Source organism: Apium graveolens, chromosome 9 (assembly GCF_009905375.1).
Source record: "Apium graveolens cultivar Ventura chromosome 9, ASM990537v1, whole genome shotgun sequence".
Taxonomy (NCBI): Eukaryota; Viridiplantae; Streptophyta; class Magnoliopsida; order Apiales; family Apiaceae; genus Apium; species Apium graveolens.
In genome coordinates this window covers 143,560,806-143,581,053 of record NC_133655.1, presented here as the reverse complement: position 1 = coordinate 143,581,053, position 20,248 = coordinate 143,560,806, and the positions used below count along the sequence as shown (strand labels likewise).

The 20,248-nt window shown below is 34.5% G+C and overlaps 4 protein-coding genes across 5 annotated transcripts; 1 reads left to right on the top strand and 3 right to left on the bottom strand.

The window, feature by feature from the left end:
- Positions 1 to 1,409: 1,409 nt before the first annotated feature.
- Positions 1,410 to 13,253, top strand: LOC141683816 (succinate dehydrogenase [ubiquinone] flavoprotein subunit 1, mitochondrial-like). 2 transcript variants are annotated; one of them, XM_074488580.1, is made up of 17 exons: positions 1,410 to 1,590; positions 4,283 to 4,450; positions 6,535 to 6,622; positions 6,877 to 7,023; positions 7,118 to 7,258; positions 7,792 to 7,877; positions 8,004 to 8,096; positions 8,178 to 8,241; positions 8,308 to 8,451; positions 9,981 to 10,168; positions 10,252 to 10,426; positions 10,510 to 10,680; positions 10,987 to 11,056; positions 11,149 to 11,269; positions 11,359 to 11,396; positions 11,506 to 11,599; positions 12,635 to 13,253. In XM_074488580.1, exons 1-17 carry the CDS (start codon positions 1,495 to 1,497, stop codon positions 12,647 to 12,649), a joined length of 1,899 nt encoding a protein of 632 aa, XP_074344681.1. In that variant the 5' UTR covers positions 1,410 to 1,494; the 3' UTR covers positions 12,650 to 13,253. The 2 variants fall into 2 exon arrangements, with proteins under 2 accessions (XP_074344681.1, XP_074344682.1); XM_074488581.1 differs by lacking the exon at positions 11,506 to 11,599.
- A 1,644-nt stretch (positions 13,254 to 14,897) lies between these two features.
- LOC141687425 (UDP-glycosyltransferase 83A1-like) lies at positions 14,898 to 16,053 on the bottom strand. The gene has a single exon (XM_074492701.1). It carries the CDS (start codon positions 15,812 to 15,814, stop codon positions 14,951 to 14,953), a length of 864 nt encoding a protein of 287 aa, XP_074348802.1. The 5' UTR covers positions 15,815 to 16,053; the 3' UTR covers positions 14,898 to 14,950.
- Positions 16,054 to 16,217: 164 nt separating this feature from the next.
- LOC141687426 (UDP-glycosyltransferase 83A1-like) lies at positions 16,218 to 17,030 on the bottom strand. The gene has a single exon (XM_074492702.1). The coding sequence runs from the start codon at positions 16,752 to 16,754 to the stop codon at positions 16,236 to 16,238; it is 519 nt and encodes a 172-aa protein (XP_074348803.1). The 5' UTR covers positions 16,755 to 17,030; the 3' UTR covers positions 16,218 to 16,235.
- Positions 17,031 to 18,354: 1,324 nt separating this feature from the next.
- Positions 18,355 to 19,909, bottom strand: LOC141687237 (UDP-glycosyltransferase 83A1-like). Its single transcript, XM_074492448.1, has 2 exons — positions 19,429 to 19,909; positions 18,355 to 19,299 (listed from the first exon to the last, which is right to left on the bottom strand). Exons 1-2 carry the CDS (start codon positions 19,907 to 19,909, stop codon positions 18,422 to 18,424), a joined length of 1,359 nt encoding a protein of 452 aa, XP_074348549.1. The 3' UTR covers positions 18,355 to 18,421.
- Positions 19,910 to 20,248: the final 339 nt, after the last annotated feature.

The following is a 20,248-nucleotide window of genomic DNA, read 5'->3' as shown; positions in this document are numbered from 1 at the left end:
TCTGTGTCTGACAAATGGGGTGCGGGCACGCTTCTTTAAGAGCGGGCGCACCTGATTTATGTAGAATTTTTGCACCTTTCTTCTTTTTGCGCTCCGTCTTTCGCATAAACTTCCACGACTCCTTCACCGATCTCTTATCAACATATAATCATTTAAAAGCTCATTTCCACCTCTGACTAGTGCCCTGCAACGACTCAACACAAAACACATCAAAAACACCAAATATTTGAGTTCAAAACACCAACTTAAGCCGATATGAAGCGTTATAAGTAGATATAAAATCCGCTTATCATTAACACCTATATTGTTGTTGACATATAAACCGCCGTTGATAATCATAAAATATATAATTTATCGTATATTGTGTCGCGTGGTTAACATCAAAAATTTATATTGATATTTAATTTGCTGTTAATATCAAAAATTGGTCTTAATATCTAAATTGTTGTTGACTTCAGTATGGGATGTTGTTAGCATAAAAAATTTGCATTGATATTTAAGTTGACGTTGATATCAAAATGAGTATTAACATCAACTTTGCGGTTTTGACCAAAGTTGATATAAAGATTATGATTCAGTCCATAGTCATTATTTCATATTATTGTTTACGATATTCCCGTAAATACTATTTTACAAGTTCTGATTCTAACGAGATTCAAATTATTGTTGAAGCATTTTGCTCAAATATATCGAAACAATTGTGAATACAGTTAATAAAACAATTATTGGATTCCTTAACTAAATTTTCTGATTCAGCAATTATTGTTATAAATGTTCTGATTCATCACAAATGTCAGTTTTATATCAAAAGACCAATAATATATTATACTAAACGTGCCGATCATTTCTTTCGCTCATACTTGTTAAATCTTACCTTCCAGTGAGAGTTAGACTGACGCTGTTCAGCCGCGTAATTCGAGAAAAGTAGAAAAAGTGGCTATTATAAAGATGGTTGGTCTAGGGTTTGTGGAATAAGAGTAAATTTTTATTATATGAATTTACTTTCTATGTATGTTAGTTATGTTATCGTGTAATTGAGCCTAATATACTTATTTTCGAAATGATACTAGTGGGATTAGTTTTTAGTATGGAATTGTTGAAAAGAGTTTTAAAATAATGTGAAATTTATTTATGAAAATTTGAATTTTTTTGTTTCCAGCACTGCGTAACTTGAAAAAATTTTGGTATAGTTTGAGGTCGCAGATGCTATATTTTAATTGATGGTAATTTTTTATTATTAAACATGTGATTTTATATCGATATTTTATTATGACGATCAAATTTCCCAACCCCAAATTAGGGGCGTTATATTTAATAATTTTAAAAATTTCGGTAAATAATAATTTTATATGTTTTAACCAGCTTTATAAAGGAAAAAGGGTTATAGTCCACACACCGAACACGTTATTATTCCAAGTGGTACACTCCGAGACACACGATACATACGTATATATATACATATCCACGCACATACGCACACATATTTAGCGAAAGATGTGGCGAGCCGTGTCTCGTGGCTTCCGCATTCCGGCGAAGAGATCCGGCGCCGGCGAAGCTATTAAACCTCACAGATTCTTTTCCACTCAAGCGGTTCAAATACTATTTTCATCTATCTGTTTCTTTTCAGCTTAATATGTTATTGTTGTATGGCTGTGTGTGTATATATATTATGTTTTAGTCCTTTATTTTCATTTTGCCTAATTCTAGTTTATGTGAACTGTGAATGAATCTTTTGTTTTGGTGGTTATGATTGGACTAAAGTGATGTAGTATATGATATAGTTTGAATAACTAATGTTATTTTTCTAGAAATTTCAATAATCTAGGTAAACAGTTTGATATCGTGATCTAATTGTGTATGTGTTTGTTCTTGTTTACGGATTTCTGGATATAATGATTCGATAATGTTATAATTGGATAATTACTGGATATGGATTTCGTGTGTATATAAGTTTCACAACAGTTATTGTATGTTCCTTTTGGTACTTGTTGCTTAGACACGAGTTTCAGGCTTGAGAAAATAAACACACCTCTCATTTTAGGGTAATATGTTAAAGTGTATATTTAGAGTATCCTTCGCATGGAAGGACGGACTGACATCAACACCAATTTCAAGTCTTTTATCTCTTACACTTACAGTTCAGAAGTGTGGATAATAATTTTGTGGGTGTTTTAACTGTCCACTAATTTAATCTAATAAACAAATAAAGTTATATAAGATATATGAGAGAAACAATCCAAGAATAAGGGTTCTTCAATGGCTATCATGAATGTATAATTTGCGGGGGTGAGCAGAAAACCGCACAAACCGCAAAAACCGCCCACACCGCAACAATCCGCACCGCAAAACGTGGTTTTTAATTTTCGTGGTGCGGTTGCGGTTTGAATTTTTAATAAACCGCGCGGTGCGGTGCGGGTTGTGGTTTTAAATTTCTGAAATACGGTTCAAACCGCACCGCAATATTTAATATTTAATATTTAATATTATATATATATAATATACTTATATTCCTATACTTAATTAGGTTATTATTTGCTCTTCTATTGGCCGCACAAACACTTCCCACTTCAGCTTCTTAGTGCTACTTCTCCCACTTCTGCAACTGCAATTATGTTAGTTCTAATTTAGGTAACTTCTAAGTAATTTTTAGATTTATTCAATTGTTTTATTTTAATCAATTGTTAACAGTTGACTTGTTGTTTTAGACGGAGACTGAACAAAGCTTGAAACATATCAATTTGTGTTATATTATTCGAAAATTTGATTAAATTTAAGTTTTGTATTTTATTTAAATTTTTTAAATTTGTAAAGTGTAAACCGCAGTAAACCGCACCACACCGCACCGCACCGCATTTTTGTGGTGTGGTTTATGCGGTTTTTAAGGGTACGCGGTGCGGGTGCGGTTTGGAAATTTGACCAAGCTGCATGTGCGGTTTGGTTTGCGGTTTGAGGAAAAAACCGCACCGCCCGCACCGCACTCACCCCTAATAATTTGTGTCTCTTGTTTTGTTAAAAACAATCCTTCTAATGTTTATAAAATCCACTCCCAAGGTAGATTACAGTGCCTACAATTATCGTTTGAAAGCCACTCCCATGGTCATACAAAGTACAATTATAGACTATCAAAAACTAAGGATTATATGTTTCACAATTCGCAAATTAATCTCCCGATCCAATACTTAAATTGTGTCTATCATATCATGTACTAGAATTACAACTCCTCTCCCTTTTCGTTATAATTCTTATAGATACAATTAAAGGTTCGCGACTCCCTCAATTGTGTTAAGCCCTCAATGACAGATTAACAATCACAAGAAATCACAATATAACTAAACAACACAACAAACCAAAGAATACTACCCAACTCTTGGATTAAAGGATTAGCTACCCATGATAAGATAAATAAGATATAAATTTAGATTGCAAACCATGAGTGTAGGAATTTAAGTACAAAGAATACAACTTGAAAAGTTCCTTTGGAATTCAGACGAATCCCTTCGCTCCTTCTTCCAACCTCGCTCCCAAATTGCTTCTTCTCATTTTCTCTCAAGAGTTACAAAATATCTCTATTCTATTCTATAACACGTTATGGTTTTCTGTATACAATATATTAAACCTAATATATAATAAAGAGTTTTAATGTTTTTCCCAAAATAAATTGGATTTTGATGTAAAATTCGTAGGCTATCTTCCAGGCCTGATTCTGGGCTTCTCCAATTGGATTCTTGATGTTGGACCACTTCTAAACTATAGATAATTCTGTTAGCTTCGCATGAGTCGTAAGATCGCCCAATTCTGATGTCTAGAACTCAAGTTAAAGCCCAAACAGTGATGTATGTGCGTGCCGCCCATAAATCCGAATTTCTTTATGATTTAAGTCCAAATAAGCCCAATTCCAAATAAAGTTGGGAATTCTTTATCATCTGTCATAAAACAATAAACTCTAATTAATAATATCCAATTAATGATATAATATCATAAATATGAGAATAAAATCTTTTAAAATATATATAAATATATACTCTATCATAATATCCAATGAGTTTGATCTGTTTTTTTAATTAATTATGAAACTAGAATTTTCTTTTGTATTTGAGGAATTATCTGTGCTATTGTTCTGTTTCTATTAATAAATCAATTAATTGTTTTCAGATTATATATTTTTGCAGCTAGATTTGTATTTGAATTCTTGTTATACTTTTATTATTTTGCATTTGAATTTTACAAGAATTGTGTTAAATACAATCTAACATAATGTTATTTTTGTAAACAATCATAACAGAAGGTGGGAGGCTCATCGTATACGGTAGTAGATCATACATATGACGCAGTCGTAGTAGGTGCAGGTGGTGCTGGCCTCAGAGCAGCAATAGGGTTGTCTGAACATGGATTTAACACAGCATGTATAACTAAGCTCTTCCCTACTCGTTCACACACAGTTGCTGCTCAGGTGTGTGTTCTTGCATGTCCTTTTCATTGCGTTTTTGTATCACTACTGTGTTTCTTAATTAAAAATGTGAATATGTGAGCGATTGTACATTTTATTATTATCATCTATTCATCTGATATCTGAAGTCAGATATTTATCTGTTTAATGTTGATATAGAAACTCATTGTTTTCTTGAAAATGTGTAAGAATTTTTATATTGCATTGTTTTTACATGAAATTTCCTTGTGATGACTGTATTGCTGTTGTGCAAGGGACAAAGTTAATTCTCCTATGCTGCAAGTGTTACACTCAATAATCTGACCAGACTTGGGTTGTCACATTTCCCCCATGAATATTTAATTGCGATTGCAATTGACAGAATTAGAAGCATAGAAACTCCATAAATTAGCTTCACATTCCCAAATTAATAATTGAAGTTATCAATGTTTTCAAGAGTAGTAACCGTTTGAAAAAGCACGAGAACAGCAAATTTGCATACTTAAAAAAGGTATAGAGGATCAGTGTTATAAAGAAAAGAAACGTTAGTAAACTTGCATCAATAATCTCTTATTTGGCCTCAAAATTTATCTGTTATATCTCTCATAGTATAAACAATTCTGTCTCAAATATGATGAGCAACTGTAATTCATTATAGTACTTGGTTAATTCATTGACAATAATGGTGCATGATTACTCATCTGCAAGAGCTCAACAGTCTCAACTACTGTAGTGTATTTCTTTAATTGTTCTGAAATGAGTGATCCTAATAGAAACTTTCTCATTATTAATAGTAATTGTCTTGCACTTCACAACCATGTTCTTCCATGCATTTCTGCATTCCACGAGTCTAATAATGCACCACCAGGTTATTTCATCACTCTCTCTGCCTTCCTCAATAGTCTTGAAACGCTACTTTTAAGAAATCATTTTCTTCACTCACAATTACCGTCCCCTTTTATTCACGGCTACCTTTGCTGATTCTGCTTCACTTTTATTAGTAACATGAATTCATCCTTACAACGTGTTCTCCATATCAATACTGGGTTCTGTGATTTATTATCAGTAAGTAACACACAGACACACACACACACTCATTCTGCAACCTTCATATATGCCTTCCCCTCTTCACCAACTAGACTGATTCGAGCCTTCTTAAAGAAAACCTATAATATGTATGCTCCATACACACGTCTGACCAGCCTGAATTCATAAATCACAAGTTGCCCATTAGGTTTATATGATGCCAGTTGCCACAAACTTGCACTCTTCGACATCATCCAACCATAATACTCTTTTTTTTTAATACCATCATGTCAACTATCAAACCTTAAATCTCAACATAAGAAAGCACCTTACCGCCCTACTTGACCCGACATTTTTTGCATAGAGTCTGAATCAATTACGTCAGCACCGAGAAAATTACTTCTCAATCCCTATCACATATCACTGAAGAATTCAGCCACCACAGACACCATACACTCAAGGGATTTACTATTATTTTTTTATAAGGAGATTACAGAAAATCTTGGATATAATATCATCCACTATGGAGATTAATAATATATCCCCCTCTCGAACAATCTCTACTCTGTATGAACTAGAGTAATATCCTTTTTCAGGTATAGCAAGGAGTAGAATGTAGAAGTCTCTCGGTAATCTCTTATACTCTTCCGGCATTTTCTTTTATCCTTTTTAGTCCCCTTTCTTCTCGACAAGTATGACCTCCCCTTTTCCCTGCTGCTATCTTACTTCTATCCTGTGTAGAAGAGAGTGGAGTAATCTTTTTTTGTAATATAAGTATATGAAAAATGCTTTTCATATTTATTTAGTTTATATGTATTTAAAAGTTTATATTTGTATCATAAGGGTATCGCAAATAAACAATCCATCGCGTGTTCTGTTTGAGTGAACAAATTTATTAATTCAGAACTTTTACATCAATAGTGATAGAAGCCATTGTACCTTTTTTTTTATTATTTATTTCATTACTTGTTAAGAATCTATCACATTTGTTTTTTTCTTTGCATCTACTTGCATTCATCATACCTTTTCATCTACATTTTATTATTGTTCGTGCCTTAAATTTTGGTAAAATTTGCGTGCAGGGTGGTATAAATGCTGCATTAGGAAATATGAGTGAGGATGACTGGAGGTGGCACATGTATGACACTGTCAAGGGAAGTGATTGGCTAGGTATAGTGTTTTTTAGAAGCGACACTTGTCAACTCTCAAATACCCTCATTCGGTACTTTTTTTAATGTGTGACATGCTGTCTTTTGTCAAAATCTTTTGTTTTGTAAATATATTTAAATCCTCCGATGTCCAAGGAACATTGAAGGCTCAAGGGATATGTATCTTTTTATTGTTTCTCTATTTTCTGAATCATCAGCTCTGAAAATTCACTCGATCCAAATTGTGTTGTTCTCCTGCCTGTCTTCATTTTACAGGTGACCAGGATGCCATTCAATATATGTGCAGAGAAGCTCCAAAAGCAGTTATTGAGCTCGAGAACTATGGCCTACCGTTTTCTAGAACAGAAGAAGGAAAAATATATCAACGGGCGTTTGGTGGTCAAAGTTTAGACTTTGGCAAAGGTATGAAACATTTTTTTTTCTGTTCCCCAAAATTATCGTTTTATCTAGTTTCAGAGGATAACTGTATAGCTCTTCCTGTTCGTGGTTTGTGTAGGTGGACAAGCCTACCGGTGTGCATGTGCAGCTGATCGAACTGGGCATGCTTTGTTGCACACATTATATGGGCAGGCCATGAAGCATAACACACAATTTTTTGTGGAATATTTTGCTCTGGATCTACTCATGGCTAGTGATGGTACTTTTTGTTTTATCCTTCAACAAATTTGTTTTACATAGCATAGCCTCTTAGCATGAAATATACACAAGAATGCAAGCAGTTGTGTTTATATTAATATATCTAGCCGTAATCTATCTGGAACTTGTTTTCAGCTAAATCAATCTGTCAAAAAACTTGTGATTGGCTATTTGAAATTTTGATTAATTTACCTTATTTTTATTTAAAACATTAGTTAATTGACTAAAGACAGTTCTTCTCATGAAACGAGGAAGTCATCAGTTGTTTAGCATGCCAGTAAATTAAATTTTGGAGCGAAGTTATGTAGTCGGAGTAATGAGTAGAAATATGAGAATATGTTATTTACACGTACATCTTGTGATGTATCTTGGAACATTTTTTAATTTTAATTAAGGTCTAATGTTTGAGTTTATTACCATATCAGAGTAACATGCTTGTAGAAGTAATTTCACATTTGTATCTTGTTTTTTATTGGGCAAATGCTCTTTGTAGATATTTCAGTTAATTGCTTATGTTGCACAATGTCGTATCAGGCAGTTGCCAAGGTGTAATTGCCTTAAATATGGAGGATGGTACACTGCATCGCTTCCAATCATCTTCAACAATTTTGGCGACAGGAGTATGTCTAATTTTCCACTGTAAAATGTTGTATTCAGAAGAGTTAATATATCACTAATATATGTAAATGTTGCTTTCAGAAAATTTACTATATCAATTATTTAATAACTGATCTTTTTTTTGTCAGGGATATGGTAGGGCTTACTTCTCAGCGACCTCTGCTCATACTTGCACGGGGGATGGCAATGCCATGGTTGCTCGTGCTGGGCTTCCTCTCGAGGTTTGTCTTCGCTGTTATTTTTACATTTTAAGAATGTATCTTTCGTTATCACTGTTTATAACACTTAATGTCTCTTTGCAGGATCTGGAGTTTGTGCAGTTCCATCCAACTGGAATATATGGTGCAGGCTGCCTCATTACCGAAGGTGAGTGCTTAAATTATTTTTGTAATTCATCTGACTGTAGTGATTGATTCTGGTTTCTCTGTATAGGTTCTCGTGGTGAAGGTGGCATTCTTAGGAATAGTGAAGGTGAGAGATTTATGGAACGATATGCCCCTACAGCCAAGGATCTTGCATCAAGAGATGTTGTTTCAAGATCTATGACCATGGAAATTCGGGAAGGTCGTGGTGTAGGTATGGTCTTATTAGCCTTATCGCATTAATTAACTCAAAAAAAAACTTGTTGAGGCATCATTATATTTATAATATCACCAATGAGATAGAGATTACCTTTGTCCAATTATGTCCGAGCTTGTATATGTTGCTCTTATGTTGTACCTTATTGAGAAGGTTATATTAATTATTTCTAGTGTCATGGACAAAAGCAAGCTCTTAAAGTTATACTCCCATAGACTCAAAGAGTTTCTGGTTTCCAATTTAGTTTACCTAAAACCGGTTTTTGGCATTATGTTGATGGACCTTAAAATATTTTTGAGATTGAAGGATATTTGTAATCATTATTAATATCATTAATGACTTACTATTCTATTATATAATCTTCTTTTTCAGATTTTGTGCACATCCTTTTTTTGTTAGTTATTGTTTGCTAAGCATCGAGTTCAGTTGGCCGTTTATAAGATACTTCTAAATATAATCACTATCTAATTTTTGTGGCTTGTGCGTCCCATTTCGAAATATTTACTTCCAAGCCATCATAATTGTTATTTCTTATTCGTTCTCTTTTTGAAAAGTTAAACTTTATAAATTTTCCGTTGTTGTGGTTAGACGAATATCGGTGGTTGTTTGGTGAGTAGACTTCCTTCTGCAGTTGATAGAACTGTAGTTTTTTTTTGCATATTGTACTTTGTCTGCCTTTGTAGTTTAGGAAGTTCCTTTCGGCGTTCCTTAATTCTTATTTTATTAAGAAGTTAAATTAAAGGAAATTCCTTAAACTCAGCGGTCTTCAGTGAGGCTCAGATATTATATTTACTAGCTTTATACCGGTTCGATGCACGGTAAACCTTTTAATATTTTTAAAGAAATTTTGTGTATTTTTTATTTTTACTTGAATGTCATTTATTTGCCTTAGCGTTTTTATCTGTATTTTTAGTTAGTAAGACTTATTTTAAAAATTTTAATTTTAATTTTCATTTATGGTTATTTTAGTTTGATTTGGAGTTATGATTGTAATGTAGTATTAATTTTTACTAATAATAACTATTGAGTTTTATTATTTATGGTAATTGGTTTTTGTGTTTGTTCTTGTATTTTTTTTCCCCTTTTTTATGTTTTGGGAAGATATGATTGTTATAAAAAATGTAATTTTTTGTTTGGGTTTTCGATTCACCTGTGGATTTTACATGGTTTTGCAGTTTTGTGTGTTATAATTTTTAAATCTGTGTTTTTGTTAGTATGTGTTATTGTGTTCACAGGTGTTTTTGGAGAAAAGACAAAAATATAATAAAATATGTGGGATCCAGTGACGACCACGTGACCACCCCAGAGTAACCATACCATATTAAGTGCTTTACTCAAATTATATATAAGCATATAATATCATCATGAGTTCAGAGAAAACCTGATATTACCTTAAATGTTGGTTTAAGAAGCGTAATTTAGCTCGACTCCTTGTTATTCATGAGATGGATAACCGGGCTTCCTGTTTATACACAAGTTCTGATTCTTGAACTTCGAATATATGCACTTGTTTTGATTGTCAATAGGACCGCAGAAGGACCACATATACCTTCATTTGAATCATTTACCACCAGAGGTCCTAAAGGAGAGGCTTCCTGGTATCTCTGAAACTGCTGCAATATTTGCTGGTGTTGATGTTACAAAAGAACCGATACCTGTTTTACCTACAGTTCATTATAACATGGGTGGTATTCCAACCAATCATCATGGAGAGGTAGTCATGTTATTTACTGTGATTGTTAAGTTTAGATAATAAACTAGATGTTGTGAGTAGTATACTTGGCTCTGTTGCTACAGGTAGTTACAATTAAAGGTGATGACCCTGATGCAATAGTACCTGGACTTATGGCTGCCGGGGAGGCAGCTTGTGCATCTGTTCATGGCGCAAATCGCCTTGGTGCAAACTCTCTCCTTGACATTGTTGTGTTCGGTCGAGCCTGCGCAAATAGGGTAGCAGAGATCCAAAGGCCAGGCAAGTAGCAGGTGTTAAATGTTATAGATATCATTTGTGACACTGTGCTAGAAGTATGGTAAGCTTCATTTGTCTTCATGCAGGAGCAAAGCAAAAGCCTTTGGAAAAGGACGCTGGTTCGAGGACCATTGAGTGGTTGGAGAAGATAAGAAATTCAAATGGCTCACTTCCAACATCGAAAATTCGATTGAATATGCAACGAGTAATGCAAAACAATGCTGCTGTATTCCGCACACAAGAGACCTTAGAGGAAGGTATACAATATATTATGCTGAATCTCGAACTGCACCCTCAAAAACCTCTTTAACTTAACAGGGCAAAAAACACTATTAATAGGGCAGTATAGCTCCTTCATGTGTGAACCCTCAGTAGTAACTAGTGATTTATGAACCCTCAGTAGTAACTAGTGATTGCTCTCTTGGCCGATTGAACCTGTCAATATTTTTTTGAACCAATATATTTGCTTCATTTAAAACTGCTGTGATTTGCGACTTCATCGTTATTCATCAGCCCCTAACAAAATTCATTTCCATTGTTTATCTATGCCTGGGCTTTTTCAGGAGTTAAATTAATTGATGAAACATGGAAAAGCTTTCATGATGTTCAGGTGAAGGACCGAAGTTTGATATGGTAAATCTCTTTAGAACCTTGTATGGTATTGGCATTAGATCAATGAGATGTCCAACTTTCATTCAGTTCTCTTTCTAATTTAACTTTTTCAGGAATTCTGACTTGATAGAGACACTTGAATTGGAAAACCTGTTGATCAATGCTTCTATTACTATGCATTCTGCTGAAGCAAGAAAAGAGAGCAGAGGAGCACACGCACGTGAAGATTTTACAGTTAGTCCACTGACCTAATTACTAAATAAGTACTTGTAAATTGTAATATATCTTCTATTAATGACATAATAATTGTTCTGGCTATGTAGAAAAGAGATGATGAGAAATGGATGAAGCATTCACTGGGGTAAGTTTTGTTATTTGTTTTTTTTGTTCAAATTGGAAAGCATCGTCTGGTTTTTAGTTTCTAGTTTCCTAATTGGGGCATATTTTTAAAACCCGACCAATTGTGGAAGGTCACTGTGTCAAGCAGGACCTGGTGCCGAAGTCGGGGTTGGTTTGAGCATTAAATTGGTTCTGCATTTGACTATCTGTTCTTGTACAAACTTGGTAAATTCTGCACCCGATTTCGAAGTGGCTCGGTTTTTTTTTGTCATTTTAAATATTTTAGTGAAAATTCAAAATCCAAGCTTGTTGAAGCTCGAATCCTTATCTCCCTATGCATAATGGACCAGTAAGCTAATGTTTGTGAAGTATCAACAGTATACTCCCATTCATTATATATAACACATTTTTTATTATACAAATTATTAGGTATCAAAATAACCATGTGATCATACCATAATTTCTTGAGTGGAGATCTAAAGTAGTGCTGATACTGATACAATGAATAAAGTTTTTTTAAAAAAATCTCTACCACAATAAAATCATGTAAATGATGATTGTCCACATATAATAATTACCTTTACCTATTGTTTATATTATTTTAAAAAAAAAATTTGGGAGAAAATTAGATAATATATTTATCTTTATGTGGAGAACTAGGTTTGTAATAATTAATTAAAAAAGTACTGTATATATTATAAAATGTATATTAATATTAATTCTGATTTAAATCTAGGTTGAACCACTAAACTATCAAACCTTTCTTTGTCGGGTCAGTAGCTGGGCGGATTCTTACATCAATTTCAAGCATTATGTTTTAGTGTATTTCATAGTGACTTTATTAGAAGTCATGTTATTGGATTATGAAATTTGAGCAATCTATCAAATTTTGTTTGGGTTAATTAATCTATCAGATTTTTTGGTGCAAAGTAAACATTGGAAATGTGTTGAGAGTAAGTTATGTAGATTAATTCTAGGCCAGTTTTAATTTGTGTTGGGACTTTGTACCAAAGAGAAGATAGCATGAAGGTAATAAATCAAATGATAATGCAACTTGATTTATATGCCTAGTTGTTTTGTCACTGAGGATCTGAGAAGGGAGTGTACAATAGTGTGATGGAATATAATATTATTGCAAAGTCCAGTTTAGCTATCTGATAAATTCTCTCAAACAATTATTTCCATTTTTCTTCTCTGGATATAGCATTTTTCCCTGGAAATTATGTGGTCTTTATTTTGAAATCATCTGGTAATCTGCAGATACTGGGAGAATGAGAAGGTACGGCTTGACTACAGGCCTGTTCACATGAACACATTAGACAGTGAGGTTGAGACTTTCCCACCTAAAGCTCGTGTTTACTGAGATATGGTTTTAAGGATACATACGGGGAGGCTATTAAGGGAGGCAAGAAGAAAACCTTTTCCTCCAATAAGTTGCAATAAATCATTTAAACCTAGATTTAAGCATGTTGAGTTAGTTTTTTCTTCTTTCTCTATGGATACCAGTCAGTACACGGTGCTCTCTTCAATTTCTGAGTGCTTCCCAATCCCAGCAGGAACTAGAAGTTTAATCCAATTGTTATTTTATTAATCTGTAGACTAGTACAGTTGAATCTTTTTCGAAGATACTATATGCTTATTATAGCTGGATAGTAGTGGATGTAGTGGGGAACTTTAATTATCATTACAACTTCAACAAACGTTTGTTTTTTTCCTTTCTGTCGAGAACATTTACGCATTGTTGGTGGGCTGCTGAATATGAGAATGAGATTATAGCTGGATATTATAGTGGGGAACTTTTGTTATCTTTAGATTTTTAGAGGATTTTAGCAGAATAATAATAATCTATGATATTGAAAGATTATGTTTAATATTAACAGTATGAGGATTCTTGTAGAGGTTGTTACTTGAGTTTCATGTGTTTATTGAGCTATTTGGGTTTTTTTGGTTCTAGTCCCTAAAAATCAGGCATTTATCGCGTCATCTCCTTTGCCAGCTGAAATTAACTTCTATTTTAATGGAAGGACCTAATTTATAAAATTTTATAAATTAAATAATCATAAATACCGGGCCTTTTATAATTCAAAAAAAAAAAGAGAATGAATGGATTTATTTTTCCATACAATAATGCACTACCGATTGTTGCACACTTGCCCTACGTTTGAGAAATTTACAAGACTCTTACTCTACTGTTTTCTGCTCATTTTTTTGAATGGGCAATTAGGTGGAAATGACTTGAAAGCACCTGTTGTTGCACTACTTTGGAGAAATTAATACTCCTCAAGCTTAACAACATAAGACTCTTCCTCTACTCTTGACTATTCATTTATCTCGTATAGGGGTTGCATGTTAATATAAAATTTTATTTTTAGAATTGTACTCAAAATCTATTTTAACAAACTAAATTTATAAAATTAAGTATCTACGTCTATTAGTTACTACAAAATTATAGATAATCATACTCATTTTTGCATAAACTAAATTTTTTTACTTGTATTTCTGTGTTTTAGATTAAATAAATAATGCATTTTATTCATTTTTCAGGAAATTTTTAGTTTTATTAGTGCGTTTTATTATGTTTAATATAATATGATTCTTTTGTTCCGTATTCCCGTACTCGCAACTTGCGCCCCTGTATTGCTTCCCAGCTAGCAACAAAATCTACCGACGGTTAAAAAAACACCTACAGGCTACGAGGAAGGAAGAATACATGGCGACAAGTGCAGTATTTGGGTACAGTCTTTCATTTATTTAACTTAAAGTAATTTATTGCATGCAATAATAAAACTGATTTATTCGTGGTTTTGTTTTTTCAGACAAAACATGGAAAGGGGGATGCTGACAACAATGGAGTGAAGAAAAACTTGGAGAAATGTTTATCAGATTTGGAATTTAATGTCGAGAGCCTTTCTGGAAAGGTAGAAGATTTGTATGCTGTTTTCCACCCATCAATTTCAATCCAATCACTCTGTTATGGTACAAGATCTCAATCTGTTGAAGGAAGAAGTTGCCATGGTGGTTGATGAATTTCGTAAAAAAGATTTGGACTTTAAGATCATTGGTATCGTTAACAATCCTTCATCTGCTGGGTTATATTTTTGCTTTTAGTTCGATTTAAGTATGCTAACAAGTTAGTGCAATGCAAGTGAACTATCGTTGTTTATGTTGCGAACAAGACTTGTCCCCTTTTGCATGCGGATTTTAAGTATTTCTTATGAAAACTACTTTGCTTATGTTTAGTATTACTTTTGCATGTACCCGTGTTACATGTAGTGTAACGATACTTGTCAGGCTTTTAAGGGCGTTTGGAGAATGAAATGAAAACCTTAGGGTATGATGAGTATAATTTACCAACCTAGAAATCACTAAATTGCTAAACCAAACACCGTCACTTGGATTTAAGGTTCCGATTAGCGAATTCTAGTGTGTACGGTCACAAGATAAATTGATATCAAGGATCTTAAATATTATGTAAACAAAATCACATTCCAGTTTCTTGAACTTGAGTTGCATTTCTTTGTTGAAACTTGAATCTTGAACCACTTTGGTATATTCCCGCTAAAGGAAGTATTTCTGTCACATCCTCATCCATTCAATGAAGTTGCTCATATTTTTATTGGAGCATCCATTGTCTTGAGTACCACGCATAACCATTTCTTGATGGATCAACGCCCTCTCTTTGAATGCCTTGTCACTAAACAACTTTTCCACCTTATTCATGATTTCTCGTCTAGTTACGATCCCAGTTGCATCTTTATCAAGGCTCAGGCCAACCTTCCAAACATTGCAAATGTAGGTCTCATTGAGAAACTGATCAGCAAAATAAGGCCAGCACAGGAAAGGCACACCATTGCTTACACCTTCCATTGTAGAATTCCAACCACAATGACTTAAGAAACAGCCTACTGAAGGATGATTCAACACATCCTGTTGATGAGTCCATCCCACTATTCGGCCATGCTTGCCTATCCGACCCATTACTGCTTTTAAGAACATGTCAGACTTCTCGTCCATAGTATCAGGACGGACAACCCACAACAATGGCCTTTTCACGGCCTCAAGTCCAAGAGCCAATTCTTCAAATTGTATTTGGTCAAAAATCGTGGTACTACCAAATGCTACGTATATAACTGATTGTTCTGGCTGTTTGTCTAGCCATGCTAGGCAGCTTGCATCAGCGGGCCAGAAGTAGCCTGATAAATTTCCGATCTGGTGGTCAGCAAGAAGTGGTCCAATTGGCAATATTTCTGGAAATAAGGCCAACGCAGCAGGCTCTAGCTCATAGGATGTGTTACAAATGATGTGGTCTGCCAATTTCACAGTTCTATTAGTTTCTCCCAGTAGGTTGAAGATGATCCTCTCTGTATTTGAGTTACCAAGAGAGGCCCATACAAATTGTTCGGGGTTCATGGGAGGCATACTTGAGGTCAGAGTAATCATTTCACGTCTCAATATTGTACCTGCAATGAAGTCATGAAACCAATTAATAAACTACCAAATTCTAACAAAATCGTCTCAAGTAGTAATAAAATTTTGTTTTTGTTACAAATATATCCAGTTTTAGTTTTGCAAGGAAAATGCACAAGGATGTAACCATTGGACACCTTTTTTTGGGTAGTCAATCTAAGAAATTTAAATACTCGAGCTCACATGCGTCCATTGAGGCTTTAATCCTCAGCTTTTACCATTTACTTATATTAATTTGGAGAGTGAAATTTACAGTACCGACAGCAGATTAATTCTATATTTTTAGTTTTTATATTTTCAATTTGTTTACGAAGTTCACTTTTAAATCAGTGTCAGTGTTTCATTGCTATGTACACAAGGGAATTAAGCACCAAATTCTAATACTAAGAAGTAGTCAATTAAAAAGAAATGCTATGACTTGTGAGCTCTCACCATCGTTGTCTAGAACTCCATCTTGAATGAGATTCGGAATGCTAAATATCAAGGCCAATACTGCAGCTGATGCAGGCCAGAAAGCAGCTCTCTTAATATTCATTCTTTCTGCAACTTCTAGTGCCCATCCCAAATTTTCATCAGCTATAATGCACGTAATTTCGTTGTCATCTGTTCGTTTAATGTCTTTAACAAGTTTCTCAAGCTCTCTAGGCATGACTTGAAATATATCTTGTGTCAGCTTGCCAAGATCACTCCTATCTTCCCAAGCTTCCATCCCATCCGGGATTGAAACCAAATTTATAAGCTCTTCTACATTGTCTTCCTTAGATAATGCACTCAGAATGCGCCTGTGTATGAACTCGGTGTTCACGAATGTAACCTTGAAACCCCGCTTAACTAATTGTAAGGAAAGCTCCATTAGGGGAATTACATGACCTTGAGATGGATACGGTATAGCTAGAATATGCGGATTCCCCATTTTTCTTTTCCCTATCACAATTTCCAAGAAATGTCTGTGCTTCTTAGTTATCTATGTTCCTTAGGTTAGATTTAGAAGAAGAATTATAGGTAAGAGCTGATTGAGATGCCAAAGATAAAGACGTTAATTCATATTAATACACTTCTTTGTCCACTAGAATATGTACTCTCTTTCATCTGTCTATATCCACCCTCGTTCTTTTAAGGCCATATTGTCATTTGCATGTAAGTTCCCTTTTCTTAGAACTATTTTAATCATCTTAGACAATGTTTTCTACCCTCGTTTTTATCAAATCTGTTTTCGTTTTTTTTTTTTATTTTCTAGTGGATTGAGATCAATATAGTTGGCAATCGGCAGGAGTAGAAAGAAGTCAGGATGTTATGTTACATTTTTTTTAAAGGATATATGCGATAGACAGTCATTCCATGCCTTCACCCAAATTTCAGGGATAGTACAAAATCTTGAAAGATACTTCTGGCTGGAACATGTGCTGATGTGAAGTAGAAGATTTGTATGCTAGTTTGCTGAACTTATTTATCACATGGAATACATAATTACTGATCTTACAATCATTAAAGATCAAATAATGTCCTATGCTATATGACCAGTGTGGTATATATGAAATTCAAGTCGCTTTCATTGGTTGTGTATAGTTCATCCGGAATCTGTTCCCATGCCCAGGGGCGGAAGCTAGAGCCAGGAAGGGGCTAATCCTGGCACCAGCTCTGGATGAGCCAGTAAAAACTATTAATTTGTTTGCATTCCGGGATGTTCCGGGATGAAATTTAATAATTACTCTAGAATTTTTGTTAGCCCAGCCTCAAATTTGAAACATATAAGAGTGATTACCAGCTGCTAACTACTAGTTATTAACTAGTAGACATGTTAATTGATTAGAAAGTTGGCAGTAATTATATTAAAAGAGAGAGTTGACTTAAAAAATCAAATAAATTGTTAAGAATTGGAGTTAAATTAACTACTTTGCTACAGAGGATCACATTTTTTTGTCTGAATATTTAGATTATAATGCCTTCATATATTCCCAGTGATTCCTCTGCTTTCTATTATGTTCTTCCGAGAACTAAATAAGAATTTGAATTATATATCTCTAATCCCTAGTTCATAATACCAAGCTACCTTCACTATATACCATTTCAAATGAAGAAGTTATTGGCTATGCTGTAATGCAGAAGGAGATATGCAGTTTTGGGAAGATTGTGAGCTTCCTCCGGACCTGATGGATTTCCTACTGCTAGACCTGGCAGATGCAGGACTGTAACACGAAGCTAGCAAGGTAATAATGCAGACCATGCATCAGGAATTACTTAAATAGATATATTGCTGCGGTTATATTAATGGGAGTGACCTTCATAATCTTTGGTGTGAGAGTGTATAAACTTTGTAGACATTAAGTAGAATCAACTCTAATTCAAACATAAAACAATCAACATATTACATACTCCACATATTCGCATTCATTTGTTACCTCGAGTATTCGATATAACAATGTATGCATAGTAAACCTAGAGAATATGAAATTATGAAAGCTAGCTCTAAGAATATGTCTATAACAGATAAAGCCACATTCAAAATGCTTGAACTTTAGGTGCATTTCTCCAGACTTGAATACTGTACCACTTTGGTAAATTATGAAAGAAGTATTTCTGTCACATTCCCATCCATTCAATCAAGTTGCTCATATTTTTGTTGGAGCATCCATTGTATCCAGTACCAGCTATAACCATTTCTTGATGGATCAAGGCCCTCTCTTTGAATGCCTTGTCATTAAACAACTTTTCCACCTTACTTGTGATTTCTCCTCTAGTGATGATCCCAGTTTCATTTTTAACAAGGCCCAGTCCAATTTTCCAAACATCACAAATGTAGGTCTGGTTTAGAAACTGATCAGCAAAGTAAGGCCAGCACAAGAAAGGCACACCATTGCTTACGCCTTCCATTGTAGAATTCCAACCGCAATGACTTAAGAAACAGCCTACTGAGGGATGATTTAACACGGCCTGCTGGGGAGTCCATCCTACTATTATCCCACGCTTACCTATTCGAGCCATTACTAATTTCAGGAATACTTCAGATTTCTCGTCCATAGTATCAGGGCGGACAACCCACAAGAATGGCCTTTTGGTGACCTCAAGTCCTAGAGCCAATTCTTCGAATTGTTTTTGGTCAAAAATTGTGAAACTTCCAAATGCTACGTATATAACCGATTGGTCTGGCTGCTGGTTCAGCCATGTTAGGCAGCTAGCGTCGGCCGGCCAGAAGTTGCCCGATGATAGCCGATGGTCTGCAAGAAGTGGGCCAATGGGCAAGATTTTAGGGAAAAATTCCAATGCAGCAGGCTCTAGCTCATAGGATGTGTTGCAAATGATCCGGTCTGCCAATTTGATAGTTCGGTTAGTTTCTCCCAAAAGGTTGAAGATGATTTTTTCTGTGTTAGAGTCACCGAGAGAGGCCCATGAAAATTGGTTAGGCTTCATGGCGGGCATTTTTGAGGTTAGAGTAATTGCTTCGCTTCTCAAGATAGTTCCTGCATTTTTTAGGTCAGAGTTTTGAGGTCAGAGTTTTTATGTCAGTATCAATGTGTCATTGATTGATAACCAAATTTCTACTATAAAAAAGTCAAAAGAAAGAAATACTATGACTTGTGAGTTCTCACCATCACTGTCTAGAACTCCATCTTGAATCAGATTCGGAATGCTAAATATCAAGCCCAGTAATGCAGCTGATGCAGGCCAGAAAGCCACACTCTTAATTTTCATTCTTTCTGCAACTGCCAGTGCCCATCCCATATTTTCGTCAGCAATGATGCACGTAATTTCATTGTCATCTGTTCGTTTAATATCGTTAACAAGTTTCTCAAGCTCTCCGGGCATGACTCGAAAAATGTCTTCTGAAAGCTTGCCAAGATCACTCCTATCTTCCCAAGCTTCCATCCCATCTGGGATTGAAACCAAATTTATAAGCTCTCCTACATTGTCTTCCTCTGATAATGCACTCAAAACACGCTTGTGTATGAACTCGCTGTTCACTAATGTAACCTTGAAACCATGCTTCACTAATTGTAAGGAAAGCTCCATTAGAGGAATTACATGGCCTTGAACTGGATAAGGTATAGCCAGAACATGCGGATTCCCCATTCTACTCCTCGCTGTCACAGTTTCAGAGAAATATATATATATATATATATATATATATATATATATATCTTTCTTAGTTATTTATATTACTTGCTCAAATTCTGAAGTAGATTTATAGGCAAGATCTTATTGAGATGCCAAAGATGCAGACATTGATTCTTATTTGTCTAATTGTATATGTATTGTCCTTCATTTATCTATCTACTCTTGTCTTTTAATTACAGGCCATACTGTCATTTGCATGTAAGTTTGCCTTGTTGGAAATTATAACTAATCTTAATCATCTTAGACAATGTGTCTTTACCCTCATTTTTGCCGACATGGATTGTTTTCAGCTTT

What these genes read in the sequence shown, in the direction of transcription:
- LOC141687425 (XM_074492701.1), bottom strand. Translation starts at nt 15,814, where the DNA reads ATGATTACTCTGACCTCAAGTATGCCTCCCATGAACCCCGAACAATTT.
- LOC141683816 (XM_074488580.1), top strand. Translation starts at nt 1,495, where the DNA reads ATGTGGCGAGCCGTGTCTCGTGGCTTCCGCATTCCGGCGAAGAGATCC. An exon ending in CAACCAATCATCATGGAGAG is followed by an intron (nt 10,169 to 10,251) that starts GTAGTCATGTTA and finishes CTGTTGCTACAG; the next exon opens with GTAGTTACAATTAAAGGTGA. An exon ending in AGCAGAGATCCAAAGGCCAG is followed by an intron (nt 10,427 to 10,509) that starts GCAAGTAGCAGG and finishes GTCTTCATGCAG; the next exon opens with GAGCAAAGCAAAAGCCTTTG.
- LOC141687426 (XM_074492702.1), bottom strand. Translation starts at nt 16,754, where the DNA reads ATGGGGAATCCGCATATTCTAGCTATACCGTATCCATCTCAAGGTCAT.
- LOC141687237 (XM_074492448.1), bottom strand. Translation starts at nt 19,909, where the DNA reads ATGGGGAATCCGCATGTTCTGGCTATACCTTATCCAGTTCAAGGCCAT. An exon ending in TGGAGTTCTAGACAGTGATG is followed by an intron (nt 19,300 to 19,428) that starts GTGAGAACTCAC and finishes TAAAAAATGCAG; the next exon opens with GAACTATCTTGAGAAGCGAA.